General features: G+C 37.3%; 1 protein-coding gene across 2 annotated transcripts; it reads left to right on the top strand.

The window, feature by feature from the left end:
- Window positions 1-6,495: 6,495 nt before the first annotated feature.
- LOC135685748 (AT-rich interactive domain-containing protein 1B) lies at window positions 6,496-27,451 on the top strand. Of its 2 annotated transcripts, XM_065201803.2 has the most exons (11): window positions 6,497-7,989; window positions 12,325-12,561; window positions 15,457-15,541; window positions 16,230-16,787; window positions 17,304-17,462; window positions 17,867-18,036; window positions 18,657-18,704; window positions 20,776-20,857; window positions 21,422-21,516; window positions 22,031-23,051; window positions 23,949-27,451. In XM_065201803.2, exons 1-11 carry the CDS (start codon window positions 7,516-7,518, stop codon window positions 26,213-26,215), a joined length of 5,196 nt encoding a protein of 1,731 aa, XP_065057875.2. In that variant the 5' UTR covers window positions 6,497-7,515; the 3' UTR covers window positions 26,216-27,451. The 2 variants fall into 2 exon arrangements, with proteins under 2 accessions (XP_065057877.2, XP_065057875.2); XM_065201805.2 differs by lacking the exon at window positions 12,325-12,561 and having other exon boundaries at window positions 6,496-7,989.

Raw genomic sequence — 27,451 nt, 5'->3', positions numbered from 1 at the left:
CCAGTGTTGGAGAAAAAACAAAACTTATTAAAAATTGGGGTGGTAACATGAAGTCAGCTCCTTGATAAACCGCCCTCAAGAACATCTTTCAATCCAAAAGTTACATAGGAAAGAATCATTTTGGCTGGGGTGGGGCTGACATGATAGTAGGCAACAACAATTTCATAACTTACTAAGAGTTAGGGTGAGCTCATCAAGCCAAGCACACATATTTGCTCACAAGATGATATGGTCTGCCACAGAGGGAAATCCTCGGGGGGGGGGGGGGTACCTTAACATGTTTGAAGGTAGGGGACGTGTCATTGTTTAGGGGTGCCTTTTTTCTGAAAAGTGTGGAATTATCGGTATCAGCTTTTGAAATTTGTGCGGAACTATGGGTACCATTTGAAGAAACATGCAGAATTATGGGTACCATTTTGGGGAAATATTGCAAAATTATTAGGAGAAAGATTTAGCATTAACAGAACGAATGTCCAGTTAGAAATAAAAGTAAGAAATATGTGTAATATTGAGATTTTGGGGCATAGGACATGCAAAAATTTTTTTGTGCATTAAAAAATTGATTTGCTCTGCAGAATTATGGGTATAGCTTTCATCATGTTTGCGGAACTATGAGTCACATTTTATCAGACATTTGCGGAATTATGGGTCCAAAGTCTTAACCAAAATGGCACGTCCTCGTCCAAAATTAGGCATAGTTTACCCCCCGAGGGGAAAACACAAACTTTAATTATTTTTCTCAACGTGAATGAAATGATTAAATGGAAAACGAACATAAGATAAACACAAATTTAAGAGAAATATTTCTGCTAAGTGTTACTCTTCATTGTCACTTTGATCTTCTTTGCTATTGGTTTAGTCACCCACGCTTTCTTCATTCTCAGAATCACTATTCTGGTCACTTTCTTCCTAATTCTGCACAACCGCAATACTTCTAGAAGCAACATTGCCTTGATAACATGAAAGGTGTCATCACCAGGAGTCAGTCTCTCGTGTTTTCGCAACTCTTGTTCAGTGGAGGTCAACCATCTTCTAGCAATAAAAGCAGTCATGTTGACCAAGTTATGTCTGCAGTTTTGTTGACCTTTTCCACCAACACAGATCGACATGAGGACAAGCACAAACATTCATTCTTTTTACTTCTGTTATGTCTGCATCATCCCGTCATGGCTTGTTCTTATCCAAGAAAATTTGTAGGCATGCCTCATTGATGTTATTTAGTTTGGACTGTCCATATATGGCACAAGCAAATTTTTCTATGGATTGGACCAGTGGTGTCGCCACGGAGTAGGCCGGGGTTTCCGTTGAAAAGCCTTTTACGGGGGGGGGGGAGGGGCGGCTTGTCAGGTGGGCTGATCACATCGATTTTGATTTTCGCACTTGTAAAAAGCCACCATTACGAAAAAAGCTGCTTGAGAAAGTTGCTTGCTCAAAGGTAGAAAAAATATAAACTACGTTACTAAATTGCGAAATAAATAAAAAATGCCAAAAACCTTTCCAAGAGTTAGAAGGGCGTGGCCGAGAAAATTTGTTTTCGTCCACCCCAGTTTTTTGAGCTGGCGACGCAACTGACTGGATTACACTATCTGTTATCCCGTCTGCAGAACTCAACTTGCAGAATGTTTGCCGGGTATTTTTCCTTTTTTTGAAAGCTTAAAAGATCTTATTTTTCCTTTCCTGTGTAAAGCAGCCGTGTAATCACACTCAGTGAATGCATGATATGCAAGTACAGCCGTGGAAAGGGAACGTCTCAGACTGGTATAAAGTTGATCAACAATAACGCATTTCAAGGTGTTGTTGGACAGCTGCCCCAGTTCTAACCAAATGTGTACTGCTTGGTTATGTTCATCTCATACTTTGTCCCGATTGCCATTACCAAGCAGTCTGTGTCTACAGTGCGCGCAACAACATTTGCTGGGCCACGTATCGCACCAATATCAGTGAAAATTCTCTCATCAGCTTCGTCTCTTTTTGTATTAAGGTGTTCAATCTCTGTTCTTTCAGCATTTTCTTCAATGACAGCGTATCGATAGCAATTGTCTCCATAATTGGCATAAAGAACTTTTTGACTAAGTATCGCGGCAAACCTATGATTATCCCAAAACGATGTCAGAAATTGAATCAGTGCCCCCTCAACGATGTCAGAAATTGAATCAATGTTTCTCTCAAATTTCAAATCTTTCTCGCTGTGCAAGGCATTCTTTCAAAAACTTTTTGCGACCTGCTTCTCCGTTCTCTTTGACGAACAGTAGAAAATTTTGCGAGCATTCCCTTGCAGCTTTTCCAGTGCCAATGTTGTACAGATGATGCAGGTTTAGGTTTGGTTCAAAAGGATTCAGTGTCTGTTGTCTTTCTTGATTCTCTATTGTTTCATGCCAAGGATGACGTCTTCAATAGCTTTCATACAAAGAGAATCAAAACCTTTGATATCACTATGTCCTCAAGAAATGAGACTGAGTCCAACGTTGCCATCCTGAATCGAATTTGTCATTGATGCAATTCCTGTTTTCTGACAAGCAGCAACACATTGATCGTTTGCTCAAAGGTTTTCTCAATTTGACTTCTTGAAAAAGGTTTCCCAGTGAGTTTGATGTCAAACATTTCTTTCATGAAGTCCTGATTAGTGGCGGTACCAGCAACTGAGAGTGGGAGGGTAATGGGCGTGGCGTGTGAGATGACGCCCCTTTTCCTTGTTTCAATGATTTGTACCATGCTAACTATCCTAAGGAAATATGATCTACCCCTACCTAGCGCTTTATAATCCGTTTTTCGAAGAAATATGTAGACCATATTTTGACAAAAGAAAGGGGGGTGATTAACCCTCATACCTTCCTTGGCGTTGCCACTGGTCCTGACACACTTCTGGGTGGGTTTCTGGGCGACTGAAGTCGTGGTACGAATGGATTATCTCAACGTATGAACATCAAAATTGTGCACTCCTATGTAACTTTTGGGGTGAAAAATATTCTTAAAGGAAACCACTTCAATTTTTGTTATTTTCTCCAACATTGGTGTTTCCGTTCAGTGTGGTACATTTTCAGACCTGTAGCTTTTAAAATAAAAAAATCTATTTTGGGGCATTTTTTGAGAGGCTGTGGTACCCAGAACCCCTAGGATTGGTTGAGCTGACCAACATTTTTTCACCCAAGCACGGATACAAAGTAATAAAATGGGGTCAAACCTGTAAAAATGGGATGAAATCTGTTGTGGTTGGCTCCAGTACTTTAAGTATTTCTCAAAAATTCAAAAACTCTGGTACCTTGAGTATGTAATCTTCCTCTGTACTGAAAAGTGCTGAAATGTTCTCCTGGCTTAAAGTTAAAACAGCAACATTTTAGTTGTTCTGATGTCAACCACTGCATGCTATGTGGCTGACGTGCTCATGATCGCATGCGAAGCCGAACGGATAGAATCTCTCTGATCAATCTTTTTTTCAAAAAAGCATGGAAATGAAGATCAATATTCGTAATATTTTATTTGGACAATAGAAGATTCTTAGTGCCAGATATATTTTCAGTTGTTGTATAATTTTGCTTGTGATCAAAGTTGAAAACTGCACCAACCAAAAAAATATTTGGCGCGAGTTTAAGATTGCGCAAAATAAAGAATTATTTCAACTTCAAACATACAAGAGATAAGCCTTGATTGAAATTTATACATACTGGAAAAAGGGCTCATCAACCCCCTTCTGTAAGTTTTAGAACTAGGGTGAAGGCCCCTTATCCCCAGTGGCGTACCGGAGGCATCTGGGACCCGAAGAAAAAACACTAAGACTTGGCCCCTATTTTGGGCCTGCAGAAAATCCCATCAAACGCTGAAGAGCATGTCAAACATAAAAGGAAAATATGAAATGAAGAAATGTTTCTAAGATGAAGAAGTATAGAAATTTCTAAAGTAATTTCATTTTCGGCCCCTTGAACGAAGCTTGGATTGGCAGGGTATATTTTAACTGATAGCCAATTTGTGCCGCAATAAATCGTTATTGTGCAATGATAAACTCAGTATTTGAGTTTGTTCAGTATCTATAAGCTATCGAGATTTTTCATAATCCAGTTTGTTCGATGAGTGTGGTCATGAAAATTTTCAAAAGAAGGGAACCAAAATTTTCAACAATTTTGAATACACTCTTTTTTTATAAGAACCAGCAGTAAATTTAAGTTCAGGCTGACTGTTCCTAATTTTTTCGAAAATCTGAGGCTGGATTGTTCTTAACTTGAGCACAATTTTTAGCGATGTGAGGGTGTAAGCAGTGCTATTGCTAGCTTTTTCGCCTTAATTTGCTGACAAATTTGAATATTCACCGAAAAAGCACCCACACATCGCTAAAAATCCTCGATTTTGAGAGAAAACGTTGTTCAAAATTGCATTTTGCAGAAGCTCAGCCTCAGCTTGTTCTTAATCGTCGTTTCTAAAAGACTGAACACTCCAAGAACAGGCTGAACACCCCAAGAACACCCCAAGAACACCCTAAGAACAAGCCATTAAGCCGCTGAACACCCTTTAAAACATATCAAAATCGGCATGTCATTCGAAAAATAATTTGATCAATCAATCAAAATTAATTTTGGGGCGGGAAAGGACCTGATAAGTCTAATGCTGTTGGTGTTGTTACAACCAACTGATGTTTTGCGCGCCAGAAGTGTGAACGGGGGTTTGTACACGCGGAGCAAATTCGAGTTTGACTCCCTTTGTGCATTGGAGTCAAACTTCCATTGGAGGAAAAACTTCATCTTGCAGGTTAGCTACAGTTTCTATATCAGTCCATGTAACTAATAATTTTTACAATATATACTTGCCTAGGAAGGTAAGAGGAACCGCAACACCCACAAAAACAAACAGTTTTCCGATAAAAGCGCTTAAAACTGTGCCTTAACCGACGACTAAGCAAAAGCTTGGGGGCGTTTGCCCCAAAACCAACGCAATTTCTGCCACATACATACCGTAAATCCTCGAGTTAGCCCCCATGGGTGCTTATTCATTTTTGATATTTTTTGTATGGGGGCTTATTCCAGGTGGGTTCTTCGACTTATACGAGGGGAGGGGCTTATAAAATTATTGACGACATTAAGAAGATATTATTAAAAGATTTCGTTTATTTTAGTAGTAATTTTTTATGCGCATTTAATCAATTATTACCAAAAGTATGAATTTTTGCGGTACTTAAGAAAAAGCGCCAAAGGCAACCTTAGATGGCAAAAACCAGCAAACTGAGGGGTCCGATTCGAGCATTAACGGCAGCAGTGGGGGCTTATTAATAATTTGTAGTTCTAGGGTGGGGGCCAATTCGAGGATTTAGTGAGATTATCATGACCCCATTCGAGCACGGGCCCCAAAAATGTGCCCCTCCTAAGCCCTCTTTTAAGTCGCAAACTGTGGTCCTGCTGCTACCCTCTAACAAGTCCAACACTGTGCATTTTCTGTTTCATTTGTCAAAAAATTCCTTATAAAAAACCTCTCCAGCCTGCGAGTGCACCCGCTGGAGACGTCAAGAGAGGAGCTGTGTCTCGTTCTGCTTGCACTGGTAAACTAGTAACTAGCTAGCGTGCACTAGCATAGCGTGACCATTTGGGCAAATTAGCGGACGGGAAGAACAATTGTTTGGAAGACAATAGGTAGTCAAGTGACATGTCGTATTTTTACATTGTCACAGGATGTGAAAGATTTTCAAAACAACGGGAATTTGCTTGAATGCACAAAGGGAGTCAAACTCGAATTTGCTCCGCGTGTACAAACCCCCGTTCACACTTCTGGCGCGCAAAACATCAGTTGGTTGTAACAACACCAACAGCATTAGACTTATCAGGTCCTTTCCCGCCCCAAAATTAATTTTGATTGATTGATCAAATTATTTTTCGAATGACATGCCGATTTTGATATGTTTTAAAGGGTGTTCAGCGGCTTAATGGCTTGTTCTTAGGGTGTTCTTGGGGTGTTCTTGGGGTGTTCAGCCTGTTCTTGGAGTGTTCAGTCTTTTAGAAACGACGGTTCTTAATTTGTTCTTAACTTTTGACCAGTTTTGAGGCTCATGTTCTTATAAAATTGTTCTTATAAAGAAAGAGTGTATATGCAGTGATAAAAATTCCTTGAAATAAACTCTGTGGATTGGTAAATTCGGAAGTTTGTTTGTGTGAGGAAATTTTTTTCTTGCAACTAAAATTATTAAGCAATCAAAACTTTCTGAGAAATGAAATTCTTTTGAAATTTTAGCTTCTTTCCTTTATCGATATTTTATTACGAACCAAAAGGCTTCCTTGATCTCACCCTAGGCTCCTGAATTTGATGACAACACGCAGCATCGCAGCTGTGACCCGCGAAGATATCGGAAATCGCTTATCAAAACTTCATCTCGATTGGCTTATTTCAACCAATCAGGACTCTTCAAGGGTCAGCTGAACACTCAATTGTGTGTTGGCCTCGGAGCACATGTAAACTGTTGTGCATATGCAAATGAGGACGGAAAATACTCCCATTACTCGCCGCAAGTTGCAATAAATCGGGGAATGTCCGTAACAATAAAATTTTATCAGTAGGTCGTTTTTGGTGTAGAATGAATGATAAGTTGGATTTTTTCCTTTGAACCATTTATCATTGTCCGGTAATTCGAATCTAAAGAGAGAGACTCCTGTCTTTTCATCCTTTGCGCATATGCAAATGATTGCAAGATCTTCTAGCTTTATGAATTCACTGCCTTTATTTTGTGGTTTATGAGGGATTATAATCGGCGAAACTGTTCTTACGATAATTGAACAACAGAAAAAGTTCAGATAGGAGTCAGGCGCTGGTGACCCTAAAGGGTCGCAGTGAAATATTGCTGCTTGGACTTAGTTTTATTGAGAGTAAGGTCGCTATTCCACCGTGTTGTCGAATGTAGAGAGCGGAAGTGCAGTTGGCGTGTTTTACGGCCTAAAGACAAGTGTTGAAAATCCGGGGGACCCGTGCATGACACGGAAGAATTGTTATTATTCTTAAACTAAGATATCTTGTTAAAAAAATAGGAAAAAAATAATTCGTAGTTATTTAATGATTGTATAATGCCTTATGAAAAAGACCTTGGGTGACAGGCTGTTTGAAACTGGGCTTCTAGAGCAGTGTTTCGCTGTTAAAGCCAACGTTACGGTTCGTGTCACCCGTATCTTCGAAGTGAATCATTAATAGGCATAGCAGCCGAAGGGCCTGGTTCGAGTCAATTTAGTTTTGCATTACAACGGAGAGCTCCATCTTGGATTTGAAGCCAACCTTCGGAAAATTGATAATAAACACGGATAGCAGTCCTTCGTCAGTACCAAATGTGGCTTTTTAAAGTCTCAAGTCCTTTTAAAACTATTAAACAGTATCCTTGACTGCATCTGTGGTATATTTCACCTGTAAAGAGTTGATTGTTGAGCGGAATTCGTTGTGTGGTGAGGACACGAAGAGTTTGCTTTGTTATGGCGATCTGTATTTAGCTGTTGGAATATGGACAAAAATTGCACGCCAGCGCTGCAAATTATGACCGAATGATGCTTAAATTGAGGAATGGAACCAAACAGTCCTTTCCAAATGCAGTTCTATGATCAAGGGCATGGAAATTCAAACGGCTTTCTTCCAAGTTACTCACAAAGTCCGGGCATGTCATCCCCGAACAACAACCTACCTAGTCAAACACCTCCATTCGGTTATCGGGGAATGGAGAACGGAATGTCACGTTTCATGCCCGAGCCGTTTGAAACACAGAACTTTCCTCAACATGCAAACCAATATTATCAGCAGCAACAGAATTTAAGACGCAATGATGCGAACTTTAATTATAAGAACCAACTCGGTTCTCAAGGCTATCCAAACCAGCAAGGAAACTTCGTTGGCAATCGTGAAAACTTCTCAGGTAGCAATTACAATTCGTTTGCACCGTCAAGTATGAAGGGAAGGATGCCATCTGACAGCGATATGTTTGCAAGTTCTGCTCAAAATTTCTCTCAAGGAAGGCAGAGTTTTACGAACAGTGTGTCGAGGGTAAGTTCATGTGTCTTCACTATCACCGGTAAACCGCGCGAACCATCTAAAGGCGACCACATTGTCGGGCGTTTAACCGAAATATTGGATGGTTTCCATTTTTTACACACATGTGATAGGGAAAAGAGTATTTTTATTTGGTTCGTTGCAAACTAGAAACGAATAGAAACGCTATTAATGATGGTTTCTTCCTATGAACAAAGCGCTCGTTTTCGTCTGATCATTCAAAGTTTTGGCCGTCAATAAGGTTGTTTTTAGCGAGATTCTGTTCTGTTTTGCCATGATATGAGGGACACACAGCATTCAGAGTATTTATATTCAACACAGCCCGTTCAGTGCTGAAAAGTCAGCTGCAAATGTTTTAACGAAGTAACACATTGCTTAGGCCAGGAGTTCTTAGGCCAATAATTTTGCTGTCGAGCACGTTTAGAATTTGCTTTGCACCCGCGCAGCTATTGATTTCCGACGCTTATTGTAGCTAGCCGAGCCGTCTTGTTTTAGCACAGAAGTATTTTTACATGAATGAAAAAAACTTTACAGCTAGCTCTTTTCAAAATAATGTTAGTCAGTTATGGTGGCTTGTTGCTATCATGTGCTTATTTTGGCAGGGCTTCCTCCCAGCTCAACAGTGAATGTGACGCGGTAGGTTAGGCCAATATCGCGTGTTTAATTTTGTTTCCAGTCACTTTCTACTACTTGAGTTTTCTTCTGTTTGTTGATATCATTTCGAATGAAAAATAGAATAAACAGTTATTTTTTTTATTTTCTGTCTTTTTATATTTTTAATAAAATGAAATCATTTGCGTTCAAATCTGAGTTTGACCGTTAGCTCCTCAAACGAAATAACAAATGCAACCGAATCGATTTCAAGTGCAGTTGTGTAAAGAACTTTTGTAATTTTTCTTTTATGATTTAAAAAAATACTATTTATGAAATATGAATATTTTCAGGGAAAGGGAATGAATTATCCGATATTCCACCAGGAAATATCCAGTGTTTCTGTTTGAAATGATACAATAGATACAATTTTCGCTCCTCCACAGATAAGGCTATTGTTAACAGTTTTCCTTGATTAGCTACTTTCCATTTTGTTTTGGTAGTTTTCCTTTAACTTCAAAGCAAACATAAGATCTGGGAAGGAGGATATTTAGACATATCAAATCAGAGTATTGTTTTATACATAAGTCCAACTGATTTTCGTTTTTGTGCTTTTATTTCTCCACTTTTGAATTAGAGCAATTATTTATTTTATGCCCAAAAATGAAGAAATTTCAAAAGGGTTGTTACAGCTTCTACTAGTTTTGTCAGTTTAATTCTCTTTTAATTGTCATAATAAAGTTATGTTTATTGTTGTTTGGTGGTCTTTCCTTTTTGTTCTGAAGTAGAATGTTAATCTTATATAAAACTATGTTAATTCTATTAGCCAGCCACAAATGTGTCACGTTAAAGCTTGTTTTACTCAATTTTCTGTTTTTGGATCAGTTTATCGGAAAATTTTGGAAAGAGTTTAGGTACTTTTTCATTTTACTCGGTTTTTAAGCTTCATAGGCTGCCTTGTCTTTTGAAGATTTTCTTTAATCTCTTGTGACACTTGACCTCTGGTCTCATGTTTCTTGGAATTATAACCTCTTGTTGATTTATTTATCAATGAATACATTGTTTTTTGTGAACAACAGGTGCAAATAGATTAAGTATGCCTAAAGTATTTTCTATTGTCTGTTAACAGGGAAGTAGGTCTAGCCATTGAATTGAGAGGGCAACAATGCATTCTTTTGTGTATTTTATTTACTTCAACCAGACTTGTGAATAAGTAGCTTGTTGAGTCTTTGTAAGCCTCAAAGATGAAAATATGTAAGAACTAAATTTCTATTAACCTTTGTCTATATTATCAGTGGTTATCTGTAACAATGCATTTTTTGCCCTTGAAAGATGAATATTTTCTAACATATATATTCATTTATTAGTTATTTTAACATTAATATATAAGATATTAGTCATTTCATTTTCATTATCCTATTTTTATTTACTATGGGCTTTGAAGGTAATTTAGTGAATTTTTCATTTTCTTAGATGTAACTGTAATGTAATTTTTGTGCCAGCCACAAGAAAGGACAACTAAAAATTCCAATGTCAATTTCAATTTTACAGGGAGATTTGATTTAAAAAGTTAATTGGCTTTTGTTTTACTGATTGAATGTCAGCTAGCGAAGGGTTTTGAAATAAAATATCAGGCAAAGAAGCCAGGTTTTCCTTATCAGGTTTCAAGTAAATATTTCAATGAAGTGAATTTTGAATCAAACTTATTCACTCATCTTGGCCCCGTATTATGTTTTTATTGTTTATGTTCTGTTTTCATGTTTTTTCATTTGCTCAGCCTGTTAGATTTGTATTTTTTGCTAGTAATGTGTAATCCTAGTGCAGTAGAATTTCAAGACAAAGTGGTACTTTCAGTGGTACTTTTGGTGTGAGGATGGCTCATCTTCAGCATTATTCTTTAAGAATGTAAACCCTGGTAGTACCACTTGTCACATAAATATATATGATTTAAAATGTGACTTTTAATTGGCTTTAGTTTTTTATTTGAATTTTATGCAGAGAACTAGCAGTTAAAAATAACTCTAATCAGAAGCAGACTAGATGTTATCAGATGGTCATGTGTTTGTCTGGAATGGGACTCCTTCAAATCAATGTTTGTCTTTCCTCTAAGAAAGACTCTGTGGTGCAGGAAATAAGCTAAAAATGTAACCATTTCTTTATATAGATGGCATTGATACAAAACATGTTCAATGCTAAAATTTTCAAGGAGTAGACTTTTTTATTTCAAATCAATGAGTTGAAATAACACACTTTATTTTTGTTTTTGTCTATTTTGAAATGTATTTTCAGCATGATTTTACAAGTAAATGAAGCAATGTAAAGAATTAATTTATTCTTTAGTAATGTACTTGTTTGCAATTAAGTTTTAAAACCTTTGAGTGACACAAAAAATCAATAGGTTTGAGCCATTGTAGTCATCCAGAGTGTAGGTTTACTGCTGTTTCATGTTTCAAATAGATAAATACATTATTTGTAATCAGTGGATCAAGTTTTAAAGGTCTGGGTTATAGACACAGGAATTGAAAATGTATTCGCTGAAAAATACTGTTTCTAAATATTATGATTTTTGCTAATAGAAACCAAGGTCACACTATTTTGATTAGCATAATCATATGGAAAACTAAAAATTCCTAAAACATGTTTCAGTTTTATGAGTCATCTCATCGATTATGGTTTCCATGTATACATTCTGTTCCCAATAATTTCATACAAATCAACTTGTATTCCAAAAAGGAAATGTAGGTATAGAGTTGTCAAGTGATGACGTCACAAAAATCTATTTTTTGAATTTTTTTCCCATAACCTGAAAAAGTATTGAGAAATACCTCTAAATATTCAAAGTCAGTTAAAGGTATTACAAATTGGCTGATATATGTCCAGATGAGCACAAGTTCTGGCCCCATCAAACTTCTGAAATTTGGTCTCAGTTTATAACTTTATGAACTGAGCCAAAATAATAGTATTCCATTAGTGAATTTTAAATCTTCTATTTACCATAGCTCACCCATTTTTTGACAAATTTAACTGATTTTGCATACATGGAAGTATTTTATTAATAGTGTTCTTTCATGTTATGTGGTCAAAATTCGAAAATTCTAAAAGTAGTTTTTTGTGACGTCACACTTGAGAACTCTATTGTAGCAAATCAGTAACACCACAACGTGACGAGAATGAACAAGAACAAAGACTCATAAATCAGTAATGGCTAATATTTTGCCCCGGCATACTGGGCTTCATCAAAGCAAAAGTGATTCAGATTTTATTCAAAGTCTTTTGCCCTCATGAAGCCCTGTATGCCGGGAAAAAATTAGCCCTTACTGATTTATGAGTCTTTGTTGTTGTTAATTCTTGTCATGATGCAGTGTTACTTATATACTACATTTTATCAATTTTTTGCCGCAAGATGTCCATCAGGGTCCGACTTGTATGTATATTTCATCATCATCATCATAATCAACATAACCATCCTCCTGACAAATCCTTTTTATAAACAAGGAACCCATCCTCTTTATGAATAAGGAACCCATGCGCTTATTAAATACTTTGGGGGCACTAATAAAAGAGGGTGCTAATTTGAGGATTTGCAGTATTTGTTGTAACTCTTTAGTGAAACGTTGAATAGAGAGTGGTTATGTGAATATAAAAAACAAAATATTTGCAGCTAGTCACCATCAAATTGCATTGCTTTATAGCTATTTAAAGCTATTTGCTAAAGAATTGATTCTCGCATTCAAATAGGATCATTTTGGTAATCAAATGCCGATGGGTATGATGGAGGGAGGAATGTCTCAGCAAAGTCCAATCGGCCCACATATGGCCAATCAGACATCAGAATTCCCACCACAGTATCAGCAATTTCAGAATCGACAAGAATTTAGTAATAATCAGTACTTTGGTCCAGATGCTGGATTCAGAAGTAATGGAATGAGACCTGAAGGCTTCAATCATCCCTTATCACAGTCAGCTAGTCCACAGGTAAAAATAAAAGCCGTTTTACAGGATAAAAGTTCTTTGCTTTTTGAGAACTCGGGTCAAAATCACTTTCTCAAATATTGTCAGTGCTTTTTATTGTAGACAGAAGTCGTCTTAATTTATCTGACATTTTGTGATAAACTATCGTTTTAAAAACTGAAAATTTTTCAAAGTCAAAAATTGTATCATTAGAGAAAGATGGCTGTTAATTTTATGTCTGATGTGAAAAACATCCTTCATATTTTTATGACTATAAATAAGGTAATGATTTGTTAAAAAACCAAATGTCACGTAAAGATTATTATAGCTTTTATCCAGAAATTAATTGTAACAAAACATGCAAAATAACACATCTTTTACCTTTCTCGAGAAATTAAATGCACAATTGTTAATTAGCACTTCTAATGGGCTTTGTTTATTGTGGTTTGTATTTTCAATAATACACAAAATGTGAACAATAGTTGTTGGCGAATTTGTTTTGCAAGAGTGATCAAGTTATCACTTTTTTGTTAATTCTGCTTGAAGTTTTGAGAATTAAATTGCAAGGCTTTGGTTATACATCTGTTAGAGTATCCACCCAAAACTGAGGCAGGGTTAGGGTCATAAAGACCAGTTTACCCCTCCCATGCAGACACTTTCATTAAATTTTATTTTTTGGATGTTGTATTGATACCCACTTAAAGATAGTGATGTTGTTTGAAATGTGCTTACATATAAATTAATTGGATTCTCAAAAGTATTCTCAGCACTTTGTTTGCTAATGCCCATTTAACTGGCATTCTTTCTCTTTCCTAGTGTGATATCTCAAGTTCAAATCTGCCAGTTAATACTTTTCTTGCAAACAAGGTGTAACAAGTTAACTAGCAAGTAACAGCTATTCAATTATTGGAAAAATCAATTTTTCAATAAAAACCAAGCCTCATACACCAATTCCATCTACTTTTTGGAAATTACTCCCAACTTCAGTAAAAAACTTTTTTGAGCTCAAGTAAAGATCAACATGCCATTTATCTGGATGTTGTTTTTCCTATTGTGTGTGTTTTTACTATAGTTTTTAAGATGATAGAAAGTTTGATAACAGATTTGAGCGAAAAGGAGCTGATCATGAAATCCCTTGAAGAATTTTCAACCTGACATTTTCAATAAATTTCGCATGTAATTGCATCATGGTGACTTGAATATAGACTGAAAGAACAGTCTGTAATCTGAATCTAAAGTCAAAATTAATTGCAGAAGTGTACAAAAGTATTTCAAAAACGATTTCATAATTGAATAGGTGTGATCTGCCTTCTTCTGTTTTTCTCTGCTTCTTTTCTATATTTATTATACAGTTCTTTGCAATAATGTATTGTGTTGTATAATGATATTATAAGTAGTATGAATTGTGTGGGACTTTTAGGGATTATGTGGGACTTTTAGGGATTGTGTGGGACTTTTATGGATTGTGTGGGACAGATTCAAGATTTTAAATGTTTAGTATTTTAGGTTTAAGGTTAAGTATGTTTTCATAGATTTAAGGGAATTTGTTCCAGGTTTATGCATAAAATAGCCTTTGCAAAAAAATAGCCAATAGCTAAAGAGGGATTGCTTAGAAACATTGTTTATGCTGTACCAAAGCCATTTTTAATCATTTTAAAAACTGAAGAAAACTTTTTTGACGAATTTGACAAACTGCAAGGCATAAGCTAAATATGACCTGTCTCCCACAACACACAATTCTTCTTTTTTTATTCTCTTATACTATTACCAGACTAAGGAATGTACATGTTTATTTTGCTTGTTGATCAAAAATGGTGATTCAGATTTCTATTCAAAGTCTGGTCCTACTTTTACTTTGATTCTGTAACAGAATTTTTTAATTTTTATATTTTAAGTCTGCAAGAGTTGTTTTAGTCATGATTTGGCTACTTATAACTTGTCATTGTTGCATTTTAATGTTTCTTGACATGTATGAAAGTTTCATTGATTGTTCTTATTATTATTATTTTCACTGAAAATCTTTTGTCTCTTGGCTGTAATAGTTGTTTGAAAGCCTTGCACCAGGAAGATTAGCTTCCGTGCAAACAGTCACTCTGCTAAGTTTGTTTTAAATTTGCCAGCATTGCCACCAGCGGTATTAAGTATTTGACTGAGGTTTTGACCCACTTTGTTTATGCTGTTTGCACTGTGCTAACACAATCAAAATGGCAATTTCCCAATCTGCATTAAATTCTGAAGATCCATTTTCTCCAGCATAAATCAACACACAGTTCTGTGTTATTGACAGTCCTTTTAGAAACTCAAACATATGCATTTGTTGTTACAGTGGAATGTCTGTTTAGCTTATCAATGCTGTATTGGTTCATATAGTTCATTGATCATTCAAATTGTCACAATCAATGCAATATTGTATTTTAAATTTCTGGTTATATTGAATATCATAAATTGTATTGAGCTTATTCCAAATCATTGATCAAGTACAAGAAAACTGAGTCAGTTTATTTAACGCAAAGTGGTAATTTTTAAGTTTTGGTACACTTGAACGTATGAATTAAGTTAGATTTGACAGTTAGAAAGAGTGATGAATGTTCTATCGGTTTTAAATTAAAACATAGCTTTTAAGTTCAATGAACTTTCAATCAACCTTTAAAATGCAGTTTTGATTTGCAGTTTCTGAAACATCAAAGACATACTGCATATTTTCCTTTGGGCGACTCAATTCAAGTAATATTTGATCTATTTGTTTGTTGTGATTAAGTTTGAAGTATTTATTAGTATGTAAATGAATGTTTTTATTAATTAACTGGAGTTAGATATTGGTTGAATTTATTTTTATTTGTTAACAAATAACCCTCATAAGCATTTTTTTTATTTAAGTAAGTTATATTTTTTATATCAATCTGTTCATTTTCTATTTAGACACCAACTCAAGGTCCAGTTGATCAACGACAGACAAGTATGTACAGCCCTGTTGGACCAGGTTTTCCTGTCAACCAAGCAAAAAGTGAGTGTCTTTTGAATACTACAACATAAAGTCTGTCACTTTCCAGTAGATTTTGTCTAATGCATAGCACAGAAGAAGCAAATAATAGATTTAATAGATTTATTTATAGATTTATTTAAGTGTTTAGAGTGTAAATAATAGATTTATTTATATTATGTTTTGTCGTATTTTATAAATTCTTACTTTACTTTTACATACTAAGCTATTCCAATTTTCTTTTATGAAATGTAATATAATAGACACAGTAATTAGGTACTGTGATTGCAGAAAGTTAAAGAACTACTTTTGAGTTTGCTATTGAGTTGCTATTTAGTGTTTGGCGTTTGACTGCACTAGTCTTGTAGTTAATGACTGTTTTGTTCTCTAACCCTGTTGAAAAAGCCCAGCCTGTAACATTTTTCAAGAGACAGGCAAAACCATAGGTTGAACTGTGTTTGTGTATGCTTCACACTTTGATTTGTGGAGAAGGACAGTTAAAAGTTGCCACTCAGAGTTTCTCACTTAAAGTTGTGATTGCTTGATAGTTTCATCAAAAATGCAACTTGGTATTGCATCTTAAAACCGTTTTTTACACATGATAGCCTTTAACACCCTGCCTATACAACATTAAACTATACATAACAGATGATTTGGGAATTATTTTCATAAATATGAATTATATTCAAATAGAAGATGTTTTGCATTCCAGGTATGAACAATACAGTACAAATCCCAACAGAAAACCAAAGACAGGCTGCAATTATTGCAGCAGCAGCTGCAGTGCGAGCAGCAGCAGCAAGCAGTCGTCCTGGGCGAGATTTCCCCCCTGGCACTGGCTACCCAAATGCCTACCAGTATGGGCCTAGAGGATTTGTATCACCTGATGTAATGGGATCCCCCTTCAATAACACAGGCAATGGTATTCAATCACCACAGGGCAAAGACTTTCCATCAGCATCACCACTAGGTCCAAATTTGCCGCGACAAACAGCTAATTTTGCAGATTCTCCAATGAGTCAAGGACGAGCCAGTGCTAATTCAAACAGGTTTTCTCCAAGCGTTGAACAGACCGCCTTTGGAAGTCCGGGGTTTGGAAACCAGGCAAAGGTGCAAAATGCATCTCCAGGAGTCATGAAGAAATCTCCTCAAAGTGAAGGTGCAAAGTCAAGTGTATCCCCAGCCAGCTCCGCAAGTAACGGTGGGGAAGTTAGCATTAAACAGGAACCGAGTGCTCTTGAAAATTGTTCTGCAGCACAAAACGAAAAAAGTGAGTTGAATCTCTGTGTGGTATCATGATATGTTATGTAAATGATAGGGGATGCTCTATTCACCAGGATAAAAAAGCCAGAGTATTTCATCTATGTTTGCAGTGGTCTTTTTTCGTTTATGGCTATGGCAAAATGGGTCCTGGCTGACAGCTTAACCTTTTCTAAGAGCATTTTGATAAAATATTCGATGCTTGAGGCTTTCACCTCCAGAAACCAAATTACTATAAATAATCTTTTTCGTCTTCATCAAAACAACTAGCTTGTCAATGCTTGGATTCTTAAGGAAGAGCTTTGAAGTAACAAATAGAGAAAAAACATGAAATGATGTTGGTGAATCAGTTTGCCCATAAGACCTTAATTCTGTTTGAATGTGACAAACCAAGTAATGTTTTGGGATCATCGTAGGTTTGACTACAAATTAAAGATCCAAAGAACTATAGATCGAGTAAGATTGTGATGATAGCATGATACTTTATGTTAACTGTAATTTAACTTTGTTTATATCTCCTACGTAGACAATGGTGAAAACGAAATTGATGAAGATTCAGTAAATGATGCCGAAGAACTAATGGGTGCTGCGAAGGAAAAACCTATCATTGAAGAGAATCCCAGTGTTAAAAAAGAAGCTGACCCAGATGATTCGAAAACTGCTGCGAACGAGCAAGCTGTAGATGGTAAGCAAAGAGTTTTGTGATGTCATTTATGATGTCATTTAAATCTCTCCGTATTACTGTTTTGTGGTAGTCAATACCAGGATTCATTACATGATTGCTACTTATATCTTGCAACTTATACTTAAACGGATTGTTACTAGTACCTAAAAGATATGTACATCAATACATTTTTCCTCACTCGAAATTTAAAATATCTCCCTGTTGCACGTTTTCCAGCACGCATGCCTTTCATTTTTGTGAATACTCATAAAACGTTGTTGACGCTAGTTAAAGACCAGTTAAGTAACAAAATTCGATAATTTTTGCTGTATTGAAACAACCTTTACTGCCCGATAGTCTGAAGCATGTCTTAAAAACGATGAAGAATTCCATTGTTGAAAACAGCCATCCTTTTGCTTTTCTAGAAAAACCGCAGGACGAGCCGGACAAGAACCTTCTCGCTGCCCCGTCTACCAAGTCATCCGCCCCGCCAACCCCCTTGTCTGGGATATCTGGTGTTTCACCAGCCTCGTCTCCGTTTCCTGAAGACCTCGATAGCATCAGTCCTTCGTGGCCAAACACACCCACATCACCGGTACGATCAAATGATTTTTTAAAGTGACTCAGCCATTGGAAAAACAATCTTTGCCTCTAATGACCTCAATATTTCCAGTCAAAAAGCAGTTTATTTGAGCGATATTTTAAAGATAAAGAGGATAATGATGCTCTTTTTTAGCTACAGTTGCGTAATCTGTAGATGAGTAGACTTCAAAGCCAGGCTCTTTATTGTCGTTAAGGACCTACCCAACTGCCCCAAACCTGCTTACAGTCCTTATCTGCCAAAATTGACATCAGACTCTTACTAATCTATGACATCATGGCTTATTGATCCTGCCTTACTATCAGCGCCCAGTAAACGTAGCAATCACCTGGTCAGCTACTGCAGGGAAGCCAGTCAAAGCAAAAAGTACCACACACAAACCCAGCCTTATTTCCCTTGCTTTCTAGAGAGGGTTGTCAAATCTTGAGAAAAATGTCTGGATGAGTAATGAACACATTTTTATGGACTTTGTTTACTTTTTCCTCGTCTGATTTTGTGTTGCTCTTGCAAGTGCCAACCGTAGCTTGCTAAACAACAGATGCAAAAACATTATCGAGAAAGCAGCAGAACCAATTTGATTTCCATCAAGTATGATCTGATTTTTTTTTATTTAGACAACAAAGAGACTGCTGCAATCAAGGTCGCCTGCCAGATTCGATCAGGTATGTATCTCCCACGCATTTCTAATTTTCATTTCTAATTAATGGCCTGCAAGATCCTATCTCCTTAGCACCATTGCCAGTATAAAATCTTTGATACAGCGAAGAAGAGTTTCATTCTCTTTATGTTCCTAAGAACGAATTAATCGTCGATGGCGACCAGGTCACGTCTTTTGACAAAAATTCACGAAATCACTTTTGAATCAGAATCGAAGGTGTCACTTCGAATGTTTTAAACGAATCTTCAAAGGTGCAAGATTTCGGTAGGAAATCCTTATCATTTCCACGCAAGATATTATTACAAAAAAGTTCAGCAGTTTTTTACAATTGCTGTTTGCTTTGTTTATCGTGGCGGCTGTCTTCGGCTTTCCAGCTTTCTACCATAAAATAGCTGATAAAAACATGTCATTGTTCCTTGTCATTGCTGTTGGATTTGATGATGTTTTGAAAATGGGTATCTTGATGCAATTTTCATTAAGCGATAATTTTAGTGCATGTTAAGAATCATCAATGTATAAAATAAAGTCGAGGAATTTTTTTACGATCTAGTGTAATTTAAGTTAAGTTTAAGTTTGAGTTTAATTGACAATCGTAAAAATCGTGAAATATGTAGAATTTAGAGGAATCTTTTGCTAACGGCCGTGAGGGCAAAATCCTGTTTGGAGTTTACTTGTGGGTTTCTTTGCCAAAGTACCTTGACTTAACATTAATTGGTAACATTTCTTCACCCTGTTAAAAGCAGTAGGCCCCCATTGTTTTCAAAATCTCTTTTCATGGCCACGATATTCATGCATCGTTGATTGAATGCACAAATAAACAATCAGAATGAAGAACCACAATAGCGTAATTTGCCTGAGCATCACGAAGGGGACAGACTGCCTTTAATAACGTTAGAATTTTGTTTGAATACCAATTCATCGCGAGAATTACAAAATTTATCTTAGAATCCACCAAGAAGCTATGTTTTGATTTGAATGAAAATAACTGTTTACCAGTCTGTCCGAAAGTGCTGGATGCCGTATAGACAGCGTGGGACATTTTTCTGATGAATAGAACAAGACTGCTCTAAGTTGCTACTCTGAGTTTCACGCTATTAGATTATCAGGTCTTCTGCCGCATGATGTTTAAACGCGATGTCGCCTCGTACCGCGCGGCGGATTGACTGTGGTCATATTGATTTTGTCCAGTGCTAAAAGATTTGGATCTTTCAAATATGCCGCTTCTCTAAGATAGATTTTTATGCCTATGATTGATAGATTCTCTTTATTGTAATCCCTGCTTTAAAGCGGAAAACAATTTGGTAATTAACGGCTAATCAATGTTTACAGCTGCGATTTTCTCCTGGATTTCCTAGAAATCAACCCGTCTTCTCACTGATAAACCAGATGGAATTAAGTATCCCAGGAATTTAACAGGATGTCTTTGTCTCACGCGACAATGCGTTAAATATTTAATATGATATTTTGACAAAGCGTTTCTTTCCTGTTGAAACGTTTCGATTTTCGCTTCAATATTTTATGATATATATAATTGCCCGCGGGTATTTATGATATAGACAATAGCCCCCGGGATTTATGATATAGACAATAGCCCGCGGGTGTTTATGATATAGACAATAGCCCGCTGGTATTTAATTTCGATTAGCTAAAGTGGATCAGTGCTACGGACACCTGTGAAGACATTAAAAAAACATTAAAACATGTTTAAAAAACAGTGTAAAACAAGATAAAAGTTTATATAACTATTAAGGCTTGAATTTGCTTATGAATATTGATAAATCTTAAAATTAAAAAGTATATATTCTTAAAAGTAAATTAAGATTTGTAGCCGGGCTCAAAGTTCGCCAAAAGTATGTTTTTTTCATTTTTTCGCAGGCTTTTCACATTTTTTTAAAGATTACCTATTAAAAACGGGCCTTATTTTCTTATTTAATTAACTGACCTTGTGTGAGTTCTGGGCAAAATTTCAAATTTATGTATAAATATTTTGTTTTCCAATGCGATTGTACTAAATATTAAACCTTTTCTCCGTCCTTACATAAGCTAGCATGACACGCTTTTTTGAATTGCCTTAGCTCTCAAAGCTGTATGATTTGTCAGAAGACGAAGAAAGGCGGAACTTCCTCGACAAGTACCTGGCATTTATGAGTGTCAATGGTGAGTCAGTTTCCCACTTATATCAATTGATGTGTGTGAACGAACGGTTCAGTTGTGTGTCTATTTGAATGTCATTTTTAGTTTCCTGGTTCTATTTATAGACCAACAACCATGATCTCGTCAGGGGGGGGGGGGGGGGAGCTCATCAGCAAAAGGCCACACGTTTCGCGTTTAATTTTAGATGCAGTTTGTGTCCAAACTCAGTTAGTTGTGGCAGGAGCTGAAATTTGGAAAATTGCTAGATAAAACGAAGTTTTTAGTGCTTTTTCCGGTATAATTTGTCATTTGTCAAAGTTTTCGCGGGTGAATTCGCTAACTTCTAGAGATTCGCCCCACTCTTTGTCGTGGGCATTCGAAATCGCAAATCTACTTATCTTTTTCGTAGTTTTTTTATATTTAATTAAATGCCCTTTACAAATATGTATCTATTTTTGCTCCAGACAACAGTCATATTGTTTTCGCGACAATGTTTTCTAAGGTCTATATTAGTCTATTTACTTTGTGCTAGAGCTTATGACAGTAAATCTTTATCTAATATATTTACTAATAATTTTTTCGTCAAAGGAACACCTGTGACGAAAGTCCCCATTGTCTGTAAACAACCGCTTGATCTTTATCGACTGTTTCGAGCTGTTCTCACAAGAGGAGGGCTTCAAGAGGTGAGATGTTTCATCCTATTGTCTAATGCGTACTTCTGACAACGTCCCTGGAATGTTTTCAGTTGGTTGTTGCCTATTGTTTGGTTGATATAATAAATTTTGTCAGCCATCAAAGAAAATGGTTCCATTAACACACGCGTACAATTCAGACAAGGTGATATTCCCTAGGCAGTGTATGCTTTGGTCACAATGACAACCCACCTGCTCATCCCTATAAAAGAGGAAAATTTTTGAGCAGACAAATTTGTTTTATGTACAATGTATGCCTGGTTTAGAGTGTCAGTTGTAATAGCATTAGTGACATAGAAAATTAATCTTTTTTGCGTAAAACCGCCTTCATCTATGTTAAAAAACTGAATTAGCTAACGATTTTCTAAATATATTATGTAGATTCACGGATTACAGATAAAGTTTTATTTAGCTTTCTGCCACTCTTAAATAACTGCTGTAAATACCCAAACGTTAGTGCAAGCTATTGCAAACCAAATGACGTTAATTTGTTGTGTCTAATCAGGTCATGAAAAGGAAGCAGTTCAGAGAAGTCTTGAAATCGATGGATTTGACATCAACAAGTGCTTCACTCGCCTATACTGTGAAGAACCAGTACACAAAATACTTACTGCAGTTCGAAAACAAAACTAGAGACTCTTTTCTGCGGGCATGGCAGAAGGAGGGCGCTAGCAAGCCCCCAGAAAAGCCAGTACCAACCATCGCTTTGGATGATACGCTACCTTCAGCTGCGAAGGAGCTTAGTCATGCATCACAGCAGATGAACAAGATGCAGTCTATGCCGTCATCTGGCATGGCGCAGGATTCTGGTTTGAGAGATTGGCAGATGCCTGTCCCAGATGGTGCCAATCAGAACCCGTATCAAGTAAACAACCAGATGCAAATGGCCATGAGTCAAAACAACCCCATGAGCAGTGCCATGAGCAGTAATCAAACTAGGCCAGTTTATCCTGGCAGAACGTCGTACGGTAATAACCCGGATGTGGGTTCTGGATACCAAATGAACTCCTTTATGCGCTTCCAACGACCAAACTTTCAGCGTGGCCAAGCCCAAGGCTTTGGTGGCCAGTCGTTTCCTGGTGGAATGCCACAGAACCCCATGCAGAACCCTCTATCGCCTTCATGGCCAAGAAATTTCCAGCAAAGGCCAGTGTCAGGACCCCCGGAGCTGTTTCCTGAAGGCCTCCAGAGAGCTCCTTGGAGTCAGCAGCAACAGGGGGCAATGAACAGAGCACAGCATCCACAAGCATTCATAAGCAAAGAACAACGATTAGCAAATAAGATGAAAGGATACCAAAGCAGTCTGAAAGACCAGAATTCTCCTTGGCCCACTAACAAAGGCCCAAACATCCCCCTGAAACCAAAGCGATCTTCTACCCCAGTGACTAGTGACCATGCCAACCAATCCCAGAAGTCATCGCTTCACCCTGCACTGAAACGAGAGCCACTTGTGTTTCCTCCTGATTCAGTAGAAAACACCAAGCCAGTTCTTAATAAACGACACAAGCTCACATCAAAGGAACTTGGTAAGCTCTTTCTTCTGCTTGTTTTTTTTCATTGAATTTGCTTCCGCTTAAAAACCTGTGATTTTCTGTAATATGCTGTACCGGCTCCTATGCTTTTATATAGTGGTTTCTCTATATTTTAAGTGCACAATTGAGTAAAAATCAGTTTAGGGGTCGCTCTTAATCTGCAGTTTCTTTTATGCAGTTTTTTACTTTATGATGTTCTTACTCTTGTCCAAGCATGACATGACAAAATTACCAGGGAATCTTTTGGGAAGGATTTCATTTGCGTTTGCCTATCTATGTAGGGCTACAATGAAAATATAACTATTTCAGATTGCCAAGGTCAAAAGTTCGTGCCCCCCCCCCACACTCCTTATTCCAACCCCCTGTTCCATCGTCGAAGACGTTAAGTTAAAACATAATTTCGCTTCAAAAAAGGTCGATTCGCTCCCCCGTTTTTTAAAACCTGTTTATTTAAATTTGGGTCTTGACTATGAGCCCTCCCCCTCCCTCTTGACCAGTCTATTTTTGACCCCAGAGTATTTTTGTGCATATCGTGTGCACAAATGCTGAAAAAATCTTGTATATATGTATATATGTATTTATACTTAATTATTTCTCATGTTAGATATATTTATATGTATTCTTATTTTTTTGGTTTTTAAACAATTTTACTTTGTAATAGGCTTGAATTAGCTTTTATTTTGTAGCTTTTTTTACGCCTACTTTAAATAAACAGATAATAATAATAATAATAATGATAATGATAATAATTATTATTATTACCACAGAGGCTGTTTAAAACATTCAGCGCCTGTGCTTTCCAAGACATGCGTTCATTTAATATTTATGCAACTAAAACTATTGAATCTCAATAAGAATTTTGTACTTGATGATTTCTATAATCTTGATTAGGTCCTGTTGAGGCTTGGCGGATCATGATGTCGCTTAAATCAGGGCTGCTTGCCGAGTGCACTTGGGCCATCGACACCCTAAACATTCTCCTACATGATGATAAAACGATATCATATTTTCATTTACCACAACTTCCTGGTCTGTTAGACACGTTGATGGACCATTTTCGTCGTTGCTGCATGGACGCGTTCCACGTTTTAAAAGACGTCGAGGCGGCCATGCAATTCGAAAAGGAACTGACAAATTCACTTCCAGAAGAGGACGAAGAAGTCCCGAACAAAAAACGGACTAGAAAGGAAACGCTGAACGAACTATGGGTCGGTGTTGTCAAGCATGCAAAGTCGAGTTACTCTGCCACTGTTGCTTCGTATAGCGTCTGCGAAGGAGAAGAGGACGTGTGTGATCTAACAGAGGCTATTTGGAAATCGGGAGGGGGTGATGACACTTCACATATACAGCTGTCACTACGGCCTAAGTTAAACGACCTAAGAACGTTTCAAAACAAAGTCACGGGATCTCTAGATAGAGAAGATGTTACGGCGAAGGAGATTCCACTACAAGAAGAAGTAAAAACACCAGACTGCGATGTTAACGAGGTTGCATCACAAGAGAACCTCTGTGAAGGCATTTGCGATTCTCCAATGAATGAAAAGGAGAATGTTGAGATCACGGAAGAATTACCAAAAAATAACGTAAACGAAAATCATAGCAAGGAAAAAAGTGACGACAGTGCGTTTGATAAGAAATTTAATCACGTGCAGCCATTTTCTAAGAAAGCAACAATCGTAAATTCAGACGATAAGGTACTTAGCAAGGATCGTGAAGAAATCGTGAACGAGAAAGCGGAAATTAAGGTGAATGACGTCACGAGTGCAGCTACTGACAGCTTACAATCACCTGACACAAAGAAGGCTGTCGACGAAACCTCGAAATCTGCATCGGAATCAACTCAAGCGGCTGAGTCTTCCGAAGATGAGAAACTAAATGGCGGTAAGGTGAAAAATTGCCTGTTGGACGGAGAAAAGCTTTTTGATAACTCAGAGTTGAAGATGTCAGGCAATTTAGCAGCTTTTGAAAGTTTCAAAGCTATGGAGTTCTTAGAGAAAGGTCTTTTGCAGCCTAAGCCGTTATTAGATACTACTGTCGAAGAGCTTTGCGGTGTGCTGGAGTTAGATACAGACTATACAAAGCAATACTTAGACACATCAAAGGAGTTTATAGGGTACTTGAAATGTCGTTTGACTGCAGAGAACCGTGGCAGAGTACCGAGTCAAGAGGCTTTCGCTCCTGAGAACTCTCCGTTTTGTTTACGAGGCGATAGCGATGAATCGATATTTGGTCGTCTTGTAGCCGTATCAAACATTTTCAGGTCACTGTCGTTTGTTTCAGGTAATGATAACGATCTAGCAAATCATCCTGGCTTGTTGCTGCTAATGGGCAAGCTCTTGCTTTTCAAACACGAGCACCCTGTCACTGATCACTCGGAGTTTCGACTCACTCAGGAGGATTCTGACATGGGTACGGCTGAAGCCCAACAGGATAGATATAGCGAGCTCTGTTTGGAAGGCCTAAAAGCTGTTCGTGAAAACATTCTTGTCATCTTAGCAAATGTCGCTGGACAAATGGACCTGTCTCGATACCCAGAACACATCATTCTTCCCCTTCTTGATGGCCTTCTACATTGGGTTGTGTGCCAGTCTTCAGAGGCACGCGATCCAATGCCCACTGCACCTAGCAAATACGCACTGTCACCGAAGCGACTGGCCCTTGAGACCCTGGCAAAGCTGAGTATCACTGATAACAATGTTGATCTGATACTAGCAACACCTCCAGCAAGTCGTCTAAAACTGTTGTTCAAAGAGCTAGTCAAGGCTATTGGTATTAAGTCGTCAGTGCCTGTAAGGGAATTCGCAGTTGTCGTTTTAGACAATTTATCGCACGGGGATAACATCATACCGACCATTGTCGAACAAAAATCGTGCATAGGGAATGTTCTTTTGTTTTTAGAAGAGGCAGAGAAAAATACCTCTTCATATGTGTCGGGCGGTGGCGTCGTGCAACCAGGACTGAGTGCGGAAGACGTTTGTGGTACCAGTGTGAACATGTTACGGAGAGCGGCGGATATTCTTCTCTGCTTGGCTCGCGGCATTATAGACAGATCCCCATTTTTACCATACGTTCACAGAATACTATCCCTAGCCACTTCACAAATGATGGACACCAGTGTGCTGAAGATTTTATCAGAAATTATGTACGAACTAAGGTAGAAGATATCCAGAGAAACTTATCTTTTCTAATGCCATTCTAGGTGACAGAGCGGACTTAGATCCACGTTCCCGCCCTTACGCGGCTTTTAGCTTAACTTGCCTGTGCCCAGTTTTAAACGAGTCCTCGCTTTGAAAACCCCCTCGTTTCGATGTAAGCTTATTGATGTCATGTTTGGTTTGCTGTAATCAGTGGGTTGCTTATAAAAAGAGAGGCAAAAACGTGTATTCTTATTTTGGTAGGCAGGGAGGCTTGCATGTGCTAGTATTAAGATTTTTAATCGCTTCAGGCAGTGAAAACAAAACCAGGAGAGGAAATTACCAATTTGAATGTTTATAGGCCTATGACAAGTGATTCGTGATACATACCCATCGCAAACGATTGTTTGCGATGGGCTACAATATTTTTTGCTTTCTTACAAAGCAGAATGTTTTTGACATTTGTGGTAAACATTTTCTGAGGCTTATTTACGAATTCAGAGGGGTCATCAGCGTTTCCTAAGACAGATAATTTAGTATATCAATCAAACATTAAATTGTGCAACCAATTTGCTATTTTAGTTATTATCAATTACTTTCTAATTAGATATTATTCGCAGTCTTTGTAAAGGAGAAAGAAACGCTTTGTGATAGTTAATTTATTTTCAATAATGCTTCTTATCGATTTGTCCATTTGGTAAAAACCGAAATTTTGATTCTAAGCAATCTTGGTTAGGATAGTGTGTTAGGTGGATTGAAATAAGATGTTCCACCCTTTTCCCGCAAAGCCAGTCAATTTATTTGTGGAACCCCAGGCTGTTTGTAAACATCTTGCATTTTCGTTATTCAATTTTACGAACTAGATTAAATTTTTACTGGTTTTGTTGTTAGGGATTTTGTTTCGGTATTTGGGCTTACTGTTATTTTGGACCAGTTGAGACAATTCCAAGCATTTACCAAGAATTATTATGAAGTTGAATATTATGAGAAAATCTTTGGCTTTGGGTAATAGGTTAAGTGTAACTCGGCACTTTATCGCAGTGGTCCCTTTATCGGTAATAGATCGAGCTCAGCTGTCTTTAGGAACGCTGTTTAAATGGCCTCTTGTGGGAACATGCAACCTCAACCTAAGTCGTGTGGGATATTGTGAGAAAGTACACAGCCTGTAGTTCATGTCACATTCTATATATAAATAAATATATATGTTGTGGTCGTCATGTTGTTAGCCCCATTTTCTATAAATGTAAACGGAATTTATTA

Source organism: Rhopilema esculentum, chromosome 15, assembly GCF_057945365.1.
Source record: "Rhopilema esculentum isolate cy_ngs chromosome 15, ASM5794536v1, whole genome shotgun sequence".
Lineage (NCBI taxonomy): Eukaryota > Metazoa > Cnidaria > Scyphozoa > Rhizostomeae > Rhizostomatidae > Rhopilema > Rhopilema esculentum.
This window is presented reverse-complemented; position numbering and strand designations above follow the sequence as displayed.